At 38.0% G+C, this 12,720-nt stretch overlaps 1 protein-coding gene across 9 annotated transcripts in view; it reads left to right on the forward strand.

The window, feature by feature from the left end:
• tenm1 (teneurin transmembrane protein 1) overlaps positions 1-12,720 on the forward strand; it is a 278,449-nt gene that overhangs the window by 249,197 nt on the left and 16,532 nt on the right. For all 9 annotated transcript variants that reach the window (XM_089130471.1, XM_089130477.1, XM_039659141.2 and 6 more), the window contains 3 exons: positions 819-973; positions 6,293-6,659; positions 9,042-9,552. In XM_089130471.1, the coding sequence (XP_088986597.1) occupies positions 819-973; positions 6,293-6,659; positions 9,042-9,552 (1,033 nt within the window). The remainder of the gene's footprint in view (positions 1-818; positions 974-6,292; positions 6,660-9,041; positions 9,553-12,720) is intronic.

The following is a 12,720-nucleotide window of genomic DNA, read 5'->3' on the forward strand; positions in this document are numbered from 1 at the left end:
AATTAGTAGAATCTGTAATTCTGAATGCCAGTATCCACACCTGCACGGTGACTGACAGCCATACATTCTCCTCAAAGCATTGGATTGATCCGCGCCGTGCCGAGTCACAACCCATGTAAAGTTGATAGTTCCGCGAATAACTGCAGTTGTAGATTTCAAACATACTGTAGATGGCGACAAAGAGGAAAAACTACGGGCTGCAGCTTTAAGACAAAAAAAAATATATATTTTCAGTACATATATTCAGAGCATAGTTTGCGCCTTACAAACCATATGCTATAAAAGATCCGTGGAACAGACGTCTCTAAAGAAACAATAATATTAAAGAACAATGAAGTCTTTGACAGCAATGAGGGTGGTGATTGTTTCATGATGTTAGTGGCCTGGAGGTGTATTTGTGCTAAAGATCAGTTTTAATTAAACTGTAACAATGCATGTTTGTGCACAGCACGATTTAAATGTAAAACCAAGTTACCTTGCACTGCTCAAGGTGATTTGAAAGCATTTGAATAGAACAAGACAAATGAAAAAGAGAAATTGGATGAACAATGAGAAGAAAAACCCGATTTTTTGCATATCTGATGTCATTTCGCATAAATCTGCATATATAAGACAATTTGCATATATTTAAGATTCTGTGAACAGAATGATCAGACACAGAGGAATATACTGCCTGAGACAGTGAAACTTGTCTTTCTTCAGTGCACAATTCTTCATCATTGGCAATGCAAATGTAACGTTATTTGTTACGCCAATAAGGCACAATAAAACTGAAAGAGACTGAGAGAAATGACTGTGTGTATCCTGTTGTCCTGCAGGTATCGCAGTGGACAAACGCGGGTTAATTTACTTTGTTGATGGATCAACGATCCGTAAGATTGATGACAACGGAGTGATAACAACCGTCATTGGGTCAAATGGACTCACCTCCTCTCAGCCAATCAGCTGCGACTCTCGAATGGACATCAGCCAGGTGAACAAAACACACACTTACAAATTTACATACGGTGGGTCTAAAGAAGTCTTTAGAATAAATCACACATAATGTATGAATGTCACTGCATTAGAAACTAAATATCAAGCCTAGTGTTTTCTGCAAACAAATGATGCTTGACCTTTTCTCGGAGCTAACTTCATTTCTCTTTGATATTTTTGCAATTACTTTTAATCAACTGCTCCCAAGGTGATTTTATAGTGAATGTATGAAGCAAAATAGCAGAAATACATACTGTCACGGTTGTGATGCGGGTTGAAGACAAAACTTTCAAACTTTCACTTAATATTCAAAAACAACAAACAGTTTCAGGCAGGTTGACGGGCAAAACACTAACGTTAACAAGAACCGACAAGTGTCCCGATTTGCCTACTTATAGTACGCCCTAAAAGTATGTACTCTTTTTGGGAAGAAAAAGTACATAATTTTGAGTGTGTGTAGCAAAAGAGTAGGCAAGCTTTGGGACATACTACTGCGTCATCTTTATGATCCTATCGCCATAAACTGCCCTGTCAATCATCTCGTCACAGTTAAAATCCTCCATTTAATCTAATTTAATTTCTTACCGTTTCGGAGAGAAATGTTGTCGCACGTTCACCTGCCAGTCGTGGGTCTTTCATGCGGAGAATGCAATTTGATGCATTTAAAAGTTAACGTCTAACGTATCTTTACAAAAGTATACAATGCTTCTGCAGATGCAATACAATAATGTAGCCAACATTGAATAAATACATTTTTATCAGGTTAGATACTGATAATTAATCACTCAAACCCCTTTATCTAAACCTCTCTACACAACCGCTGGACTTGCTTGTCCTCCATGTCTGTAGTTTAACACTTTTTACTCGTGTTTGGTATCGTGTCGCGTGTAGTGTGAACGCAGCTTAAAGGATTAGTTCACTTTTGAAAAAACTTTTGCTGATAATTTACTCACCCCCATGTCATCCAAGATGTCCATGTCTTTCTTTCCTCAGTCGAAAAGAAATTTAGGTTTTTGATGAAAACATTCCAGGATTTTTCTCCATATAATGGACTTCAATGGGAACCGGATGGTTCAGGTCCAAAAGATAGTGTTAATAACAGTTTCAGATGCAGCTTCAAATGTCTTTAAATGACACCAGACGATGAATAAGGGTCTTATCATGCGAAACGATCGGTTATTTCAAAACTTATTCCAAAAATGTAACTTTTCTAAGGACAAATGCTAGCCTTGTAATATATTGTGAGGCGCGTTTGCAACGTCACGTAATACGTAATTACGTTCAAAAGGTCACGGGCGACGTAGCCGGAAGTACAGAATCAAAATCGTCCGACATCGTTGTTTTAAATTTTAATTCCTTTTTTGTAAACGGCGTTTGAGTTAGTTTTCACGTTCAACCTATGCGTTCAACTTGTAAACACTCTGACTCTATACTTCTGGCTACGTCGCCCATGACCTTTTGAACATAATTACGTACTACGTGACGTTGCAAACGCGCCTCACAGAATGGAGAAAGGCTAGCATTTGTCCTTAGAAAAGTTACATTTTTGGAATAAGCTTTGAAATAACCGATCGTTTCGCATGATAAGACCCTTATTCATCGTCTGGTGTCGTTTAAAGACATTTGAAGCTGCATCTGAAACTGTTATTAACACTATCTTTTGGACCTGAACCATCCGGTTCCCATTGAAGTCCATTATATGGAGAAAAATCCTGGAATGTTTTCATCAAAAACCTAAATTTCTTTTCGACTGAGGAAAGAAAGACATGGACATCTTGGATGACATGGGGGTGAGTAAATTATCAGCAAAAGTTTTTTCAAAAGTGAACTAATCCTTTAACACTGTGGTGCTGTATATTGTTGATTCACTGAAAAGAACCATCATTTGTTTGTGAATCGGGCTACAGTGATCGTGTTGTACAGTATGTCTTATCTTTGCATGAAACACACAAGGAAAACTCTTCTTTTATGCAAGAAATATGCTTCTTGCTGTTATTTATACAGTGTTTTTGTTGCATCACATTCAAAACAGACTGTGCATTCATTTTCACAAGTCAGGTAAGACATGATTTCTTTTACCGTGCAGCAGATTCGACACTGCTGCTGAGAAGTGGTGCATAAACACACCCTTGTAAGAAAAAAAGATTTATTTAGAAAAGTAACAACGGCCTAAATTATGCATTTGAGTGCATTAGTTCAGCAGAACGCAATACAAATGTTTTAAGGTTGCTGTACAATTAAACACACTGAAAAAAGTAGAACTTGTTGAATTTAAGAATCAACATGGGGATCGTTCAAAATTAAGTTAGCTTTTGATTGAAAAATCTGTACTTTTACCCAGCCCTATACATTTTTTGTTCACATATATCTTAGAAATGTCCTAACTCTTGTCATTGTTTTTTATCGCTGTTAACTTCTTATAGGCAGACACTCTTTTAACCGTCTGTTTGTGTGCAGACATCAGAAAAATGATCTGTCTCCATCTTCTCACATGCTCATATAAATGAAGCGAATAACAGCACACAGACGCTGAAGAACTGAAAGATGAAGGAAACCCATCATACACACCCCACACAGTGAGAGTCTGGACCAACCCGCTCTCTTTCTCTCCTTCTCTGTCTCTTTCTTTCAACCTTTTTCTTCAGCTTCACAGGATTCACTCAAACACACTTTTCACTGTTCACCTCAAGACACAGAAAGTGCTGATACCGAAGGTCTCTCTGGTGCTCCAGAGTTACATTATACAGCTTGCAGCAACATCCTTACTTTACTTTTATCTCTCTTCCTCTCCCTCTCTCGTTCTCTCTCCCTCCTTTGAGGTTTCAGCCTTTCTCTATCCATTTCGAACACTAAAATCGTAAAGCTTTTCTCAAACATAAGGCAATTCCACATCTTTCTCTTAAAGTGCTCTTAAAAATCTATTTTACACTCTTGTTCTGTCTCTCTCTTCCCCTGCAGTTTAACTCAGTGTGTCCTCATTAAATCTGCAGGCCTGCTCTCCCTTCAAAGTCAGACACAATTCTTCCCGCTCCTGAATAGCATCAATTTTTGGCAGACTGTCCCTTGATTTCTCTTTCATTCTCTCTCTCTCTCTTTCTCGACCCCATCTACACACACACACACACACACATGCTGCACTTCTTCACAGTTCATCCGGTGGAGTGTGTTGTGTGTGAATAAGAATCAGACAGTGAGGAGAGATAGGCTGTGAGAGAGAGAGAGAAGGGGAAATGAGGTGCCGCAGGCCACTGGGTAAAAGGAGCACTGAAATCTGCATAATTCCTAGCATGCCTGGAATATGACACACTTCACACTCAATACTGTCAGGCAGCCGCGGACACTCACACACACACACACACACACACAACCAGGACGTGTTTTTTTTTCTTTACCTAGCTGCACATTGGGACCGGGTGGCATGACTAAAATATTATCACGGTAATGGTATATATCATAATATAGTTATTTTTCAGGGAATTTAACAGGTAAGTGGTTTGTATCAGAAGTGCAGATAGCCCCTGGGGTATTTTTTCTTCAACTTCGAACCAGTGCTACCGCTGCCTGCCCCTGCATTATTATGAGTAGTCTTTCTTTGATTTTGTTTCTAACCCCCCCCCCCCCCCCCCCCCCCCACACACACACACACACACACACACACACACAAATTTTGTGTTAAAACAGCACATTCAGAGTTACGTTTTCTGAATATTCCCACAGGCGACGCTCCCATTTAATATATTTCCTCAGCCACAAGGACTCCTAATGCCTCGTATTTGACGAAATGTAAAATATTATGTTTTAGAACAATAGAAAAATATTGTGTCTGGATAACCTTTTTATTTGCAGTTTGAATGTCATCTTCCCTGGGTCCATTGAAATGGACACATGGTGTTAATATTTTATCACATGGTGTTCATATCACATGGTTTAAAACAATAGTTTTTTGTGTGTTTGTTTTTATAATATGTGACCTTGGATCACAAAACCAGTCACAAGTTGCACGGGTGTATTTGTGTGTAATGGCCAACGATACATTGTATGGGATTTTTCTTTTATGCCAAAAATCATTAGAATATCAAGTAAAGATCATGTTCCATGAATATATTTAGTACATTTCATACAATAAATATATAAAACATTTATTTTTGTGAGTGAATGCAGCACAACCATGTATGTTCAATAAAGTTGAACATAAATGGACAACTTTAAAGGCAATTTTCTCAATGTTCAGATTTTTTTTTTTGCACCCTCAGATTCCAGATTTTCAAATCGTTGTGTCTCGTCAAAATATTGTCCTATCCTAACAAACCTTACATCAATGGAAAGCTTCTTTATTTAGCTTTCAGATGTTGTATAAATCTCAATTTCAAAAAGTATTTTTGCCCTAAAACTGCAGTGATTTAAAGATCGTCTCAAAAACGAGTTTTGAAATCTTGGGTGTTTCTTACATCACAAACTACCTTGTAACAAATCGAGCGGGGCGGCTATAGCATGTCATTAACTATTGTCTGAAGCAATCGAGTCTCAAGAGAAGCCAGGTTATCCCGGTATATTTTTATATGATGTACAGTATATTACAATGTTATGATTAATAATTTGCCTTTTTCCACTGAAGTTCTAATTTGTTCAAAGCCTTTCTAAAGGATACTGATTATTAGAAGGCAGCTGTCTGACTCTGAGATGGTGAATGGGAACACCGTTTGTGTAACATTAGCAACCCATTATTAGCTGTTTGATATTGCAGTCAAGCAAAAGGGTAATCATATTTATTACCATTATGTGTCCGACATTGTGAAGAGCGAAATCATTGTGTAGCGTTTACATTCAGTAACTTGACTAAAGTTGGTGGGGCTAATTTGCATATATTCATCGATCCGCTTATATTAAATGAAGCAAGGGTTGTAGAGTTACATTCAATCTATTTTAAGGCATGAAGAATTTTTTTCACTGGAAAAAAATACCTTTTAATACGTTATTTTGGTGTTATATTGACTACAGGGGACTTTAAATGCTGATTTACGAGTCACAGTGTGATATCAAGCTATTCCTCATCTTAACTTGTGTGGGACCCATCACACACTGTATTTTCATGTCTTCCCTGTCTATATAATGTAAAATAGTGCTGTCCACTAATATTACTGGATATGTGAATCAATATAATAGCAGTAAAAATTAGATTGTTTGTTTTTCTGCCAGCTGCTGAGAGAGTACATCTGATTGGCCATAGCGCAATGAGAGTGGCTGTGACATCTGTTATGATGAAAATCACACTTTTCAGCTTCATAATAGTTAATGATATACATTTGTGTATCCACAGGTGCGTTTAGAGTGGCCCACAGACCTGGCAGTGAGTCCGCTGGATAACTCTCTCTACGTTCTTGATAATAACCTTGTGCTCCAGGTGAGCGAGTCCCAGCAGGTGCGAGTGGTTGCCGGACGACCTATCCATTGCCCCATGGCCAGTATTGAACCGGTGATTCTGGGGAAAACAGCGGTGCGGTCTGTTCTGGAGGGAGCGAAAGCTATTGCCGTCAGCCACCAAGGGGCTTTGTACATTGCCGAAACCGACGACCGGAAGCACAGCCGTGTACAAGAAGTGTCCACAAATGGAGAAATGGTTATAATAGCGGGTGTGACCAGTGAATGCGATTGTAAGATTGACCCCAACTGCGAGTGTTTCTCAGGTGAGACAAGCATACATTTCAGTGCTAAACCCAGTGATTTACTATAATCCTCAGGGAGCTTGTTTATACTGATGATGTATTAGTTTTCCACATTGAACCTTTTTTTTGTAAGCCACTGGTTATAAAAATCACAAGTTTTGTCTTATATATGACTTGAAAAATAGCAAAATTTGCAATTTGATGTACAGTAGCAAAATTTCACCACTGTTACAATATAGTATACAAATTTAACCTTAAAAGGGGGTCATATAATGCTATTTTCATACAAGTTAATTTGATTAAGGTTCTAAAGGGTCTAAATGAAAAGTTTGTAATGTACTTTAATTAAAAATTCTCATTAGTATTGGAAGAAAACAGTCAAAAACAGCTCTGTTTTCAGCACGCCGTTTCAGTAGATATGCCTTTAAATGATAATGAGCTTGAACAGGTTTCTGAATGGTTGGTTAACATGATGTCACTTTGATCTATCTTTGTGTACTGGCAGGGCAGAGTAACTTAGTGAGATGTACTCAGTTTGTAATAACACAATAACCATAACGCGTTGTTCATTATGAACGTGGGATTATGAATTATATTGAGAACTTTGTACATTGGAAACGTAACGATTTGGTATAAATGGAACGTTACCCTGAGTGTAAACCTTAGCCGCATTTATCGTGAAGCGTGCAAGCGATTTGCAAAGATTAATATAAAGGTTAATAAAATTTTATACTCACTTCTTCTGGAGGTGCAGCAGGGACATGAATAGTTGCCACAGATTCTTTTTTCAGGAGCAGCTTCTTAGCAAAATCAGCTTTACACTGATCCTCATTTATAAAGCTGTCTAGTGAGAAATGATTTGCGCAAACATGAAAGCATTACCGTTGCTCGAGGGGAATATTCCCTTCGAAAACAAAACTCAGCTACTGCGTTTTGGATTTAGGAACATCAAAATGAATGCTGTGTTCGTTATTACACCCAAGAACAGAACACCACAATCGCCATTCTGCTTCAGTGTATCAACAATGGCGGGGTCTGTGCGGGTCTATTTTGAAACGCTGCTGTGAATCAAGAAACGTGGGAGGAGCGTCCGACATCGTGACGTCACACGGTCGAACGGCTCAATTTGTGGCAGGGAAAAACATATGAGGAGATTAAAACAAAAACACTGGATAGATTTGTATCATTATTTGATGGTTGTGTACAGGCACTGCCAACACACATTCCTGTACAATCAACTTGAAAACTTGCATGTACCATTATATGACCCCTTTAAGCAAAAATTTTGATGTTATTTTCAGATAATTCTTCAATAAATACATTCCAAATGCATACAGTGGAATTGCATTGACTTCTATAAAAGCCTTTCCAGTAAGCTAGATGCCTGAAACTTGAGTATGTTCATCTGAGAGCGGCCCTCTTACACATGCTAATGTTTTATTTGCCTGTTGAAAATCATTAAGAATAGTTTATCCATGATTTACTCAATATGAGATGTTCTTGTATTAAAATATTGATATATATTATTTATTGCCCTATTTATATGACAATGTTTAGTGTACGTGTGCTGCAAGACAAATTTCTGTTTTGGGACAATATACACTCCCGTTCTAAACATTCATATTTTTACTCAGCAAGGATGTATTAAATTGATCATTTATAATGCTTCAAATAAATTGTTATTTTTTAACTTTCTATTCATAAAAGAATCTTGAAAAACAATGTATAATGGTTTTCACACAAGAATTAAGCAGCACTGATTGTGTAATACTCGTTTGATCATGTGACACTGAAGACTGGAGTAATGAAGCTGAAAATTCAGTTTTGCCATCACAGGAATACATTACATATATTAAAATAGAATAAAATATAAAATGTAATAATATTTCACACTATTACTGGTTTAACTGTATTTTTTATCTAATAAATGCAGCATTTGGTGGGCATTAGAGGCTAATGTCAAAATACATTAAAAAATCTTGCTGACCCCAAACATCTTTTTCTTATATTCATTCAATTTTTAAGTAAAACACAATGTTGCATATTACATAATACGGGTCAATTGTTGTTTTTTTTAATTGTTAGCAGTGCAACAGTAGGCAGTTATGTAGTTTGACTTTGGCATGCTGGGAGATTCAATTTGTAAATATTTTCCTGCCAAACTTGTTGGTGTGACACAGTTTAATAGCCCTGGATGCCACTGTTGTATGCAGATTTAATTTGTAAAAAAAAAAGAAAAAAAAAAAGATTGTTATTATTTAACTGCTGTAGAAGAGTGTTGCACTTTTACTGCAGTGGGTCTCTGAGGTTTAATCGTTAAGCCCAACACTGAATGCCTAATGAACTAGACTTCCTCTTTTTTTCCCCTTCTCTTTCTCATTCTCTCCATGAAATTGTCCCTAGGTGATGGAGGTTATGCTCGCGACGCCAAGCTGAAGTCTCCCTCATCTCTGGCAGTTTCTCCTAATGGCTCCCTCTACATCGCTGACCTCGGGAATGTTCGTATACGTCGGCTCACAGCTAACCATCCACAGCTCACTCCCGAGGGCCTGTTCGAGCTCACCTCGGTGGCAGATCAAGAGCTCTACCTGTTCAGTCCAAATGGTACTCACCTGTTCACCCGCAGCCTGGTAACCGGGGACTACTTACTTAACTTCACATATACCCTCGAGGGCCACCTGAGCAGCATAGCAAGCAGGGAGGGCACGATCGCGCAGTTGCGGCGGGATGCTAATGGCGTGCCCCTGTGGCTCGTAGCCCCGGGCGGACAGGTTTACTGGCTGACCATCAGCAATGCCGGGATGCTGAAGCGCATCTCGGCTCTCGCTCACGACCTCGCGCAGCTCAGTTACTACGGCAACACAGGGCTACTCGCTACCATCAGCAATGAGAACGGCTGGACTACTGTCTACGAGTAAGTGATGCCCTTCTTTTACCCTCCTTTTGTCTATCTCTCTCTCATCAGCAGCATTGCTTGATTTATAGGTGCGCGCGATAGCACGATCTGTCTTCGTTTTCGCGTGTCATATCCTGTCGTAGCTTCCCTTAGAGTCTATTTCGGCTGCTGTCATGCCACACAGCCTCACTTGCACACTGATAGTCCAAGGCCATTTTATTATCAGCAGGAATAGTGGCAAGTTTCTACTGTATATAAAACAATATTCTCCCAGCATAGATTAATCTTTACCTGCGGCTAATTTAATCACGCTTTATTAGAATTTATTAGAAGGAAAATAATCTAATAGAGTCTGATCGACGGTGTTACCCGAGATCGTTTGAAAGAGTGCAGTAGTTCGATTTCTCAAGCTGCGTGCTTTTCTGCTGCAATGAAAATCACTCAGCCTTAATCTATCCAATAAAGAAAACTCTGTATCCTCTTCTGATTTCACTATGAAAGAGCCTGGGTACCTGTGAGTGTGTGTGTGTGTGTGTGTGTGTGTGTGTGTGTGTGTGTGTGTGTGTGTGTGTGTGTGTGTGTGTGTGTGTGTGCATTGTAAACTGTTTGCATGGGCATTTTCAGGGATTTGTGAGACTGAGCTGCAAGTTCTAATTTAGTGTGAAAATGTCAGGGGCTTCTTTTCCTCTCTCTCTTTCTCTCCTTTTTGTTTGATCAACTCGGTGACCTTTCACACACTGTGTTTACACACACACGCACATACATACATACACACACATACCCGTTCTCATGCAGCTCATGGTGTAGTGTTGAGGCGGATCACATGCCTGTGTTCGGTCTGTTGTGAGACACTGCCCCCTGCTGGCACTTACTAAACCATATTCGAACATTAAACTGACACCTTATGGTTCAGGCTTGAAGTGCCAAAATCATAGTTTTGTTAATGTCCTGTTGCACAATAACCAAAATCCCAATTATAAACTCTTTTTTTTTTTGCTTTTTTAAGTGGTAACACGGCATGCTAGCTTTGCGTTCACATTTATTAATTAGGTATTATAAACTAACAATAAACAACCATTTTAACCGCATTTATTAATCCTAATAATTTTTAATTTATTGAAATTCTATTATATTAAAAAATACTGCCCATTAAAATAAATGCATTAACTGAAATAATTGTAAATTATAATATCAGAAAGTAATATTTCTTGGGTGGTAACACTTTACAATTGCTATTCACTAACATTAGTTAATGCATAGATATCGTGAGCAAACAAAAAACAAATTTTAGCAGCATTTATTAATTTAGGTTGTTTTTAATTAATTTAAATACATTTCAAGTTATATTATCATTTTTCTTGTTTAATGTCTTTAAAAAAGCAGAATGAAACAAAACACAAATACACAAAAATAAATAAATAAATATGTTCTTTTATAATTACGGTAAAAGGTTAAAATTATTAGTATATGTATTTGTAAATTACCATTAACCTAGAATTAAAAATAATGGTCTGTCTTTAGTTCGTGATGCCATTACCTAAGTGAAGCTAATGTTGATTAGTAAAATTTTATTCTTGAGTGTTACCATTTTAGTTAATGTTTATCTATTTTAAATGGGTTCATATGCGACTTTTTAACTAGATGCCTGTAGCTTATTCTGCAACACCGTGGAAGCTTATTTAAATGATGTTTCTACATTCTGTTGTGCACACAACACTGAAGGATGGTGTGTTGACTTTGATCAGCTCCCTTCATTCAGAAGTAGTAAGTACTGAATATTTCAGAAACATACCTCAAAGCAGAATATGCGCCAACGTAGGTGTTCCAAACTCGTCAACAAGCGCCTCGAGTTCAGGGAATTTCTCAGATCTGATCTGCATCCAGTAATGACTTGCGTTAGAAAGCGCTCAGAAAAAGCTCAAAACCTAGTAAGCTGTCTTTCTAAACTTCATTTTGGGGAATTATAGGGAGGTTTACCTTATGCAGTTGTTCATTTTGCCATCAACGTGACTTAGTTACGAATGAGGAATACAACTGAAGTTATACAGCTGTAAGGGAGAGAGTAATGAGTTGTTTAAGATTTATTTATTTATTTATTAATTATTCTTGTTTTGATTTTTTTTTTTTAGAAAGAATACGTGAATTAACAGTATTGAATCAATTTTCAGCTTGTGATGTTTCTGGTCTATTAATTTTCCAGCTACCTGGCCGATCTGCAAACAGAAAATTGCAGGAATACAATCTCAGGCGTCATTAGTCAACTAAACGTGCAGAGTTATGCTAGGTATGAGGGACAGATGAGCCTTTCAACTCAAAACACATGGCTCTACTTAGCTGGTGGTGGTCCCCAAGTCATTTCAAGTCTGAGAATGACCCCCTCTTTAGAATTAGTATTATTATAATGGCTTGAGACGATCATTTCACCAGAGGAATAGTGAAATTTTGGGAAAGTGAGAGGCTGCATAATATGCAAGCATTTGTCTTGATGCGAGTGTCTGGCAAGCAGTGAAGCACGACAAAGGCGTTCAAATGATCGATCCTAACGTTCAGATGTTCCTGTGATTCCCCAAAATGCTGTCTGGTAGGCAGCTCATTAAGTTTTGACACATAGCCATATCAGTTGTGCTTGCTAAGGTGAGCATCACTATTACTGTTGGCTCCTACTGCTCAGAACACCTTAGCAACCGCATAGCAACAACCTGTACATTTAGAAATCTGAAAATGCAGATATAAAAGTTTTAGAATACGATTTCAGAAGAGTTTTAATGAGCATAAACCGTGTGGATTAGGTGCTTATGCCTGCACAGTCAATCCATTTAGTTCCTTTTCAATTCAGGTTTATTTGTTTAGCACTTTTTGCAATACACAATGTTCCAGAGCAGCTTTTCAGAAAATAAAAAAATAAAGGAGATAAAAGGATAGGACAAATAGTGGCTTACAACCCCCCAGTGAGCGAGGAAAGGAAATCTCCCTAAGATGTTGAATTAGAAACCTGTATTTCAAGCAGACTCAACATTTTGAGGACAGGAGAACGTTGCCGGCGATGTCTCTTGATCTAAACCGCAGGCCTTTGAATGCTCAAATGAAAGCTTTTATTCTTTTACATCGAGTGTGGGTTGCAAGACACAAGTATATGGTTTAATTTGGCATTGACATTGATTAGACATAAATAAAACAGGGAGAAGA

Source organism: Pimephales promelas, chromosome 4 (genome assembly GCF_988280905.1).
Source record: "Pimephales promelas chromosome 4, fPimPro1.hap1.1, whole genome shotgun sequence".
In the NCBI taxonomy this organism is placed as follows: Eukaryota; Metazoa; Chordata; class Actinopteri; order Cypriniformes; family Leuciscidae; genus Pimephales; species Pimephales promelas.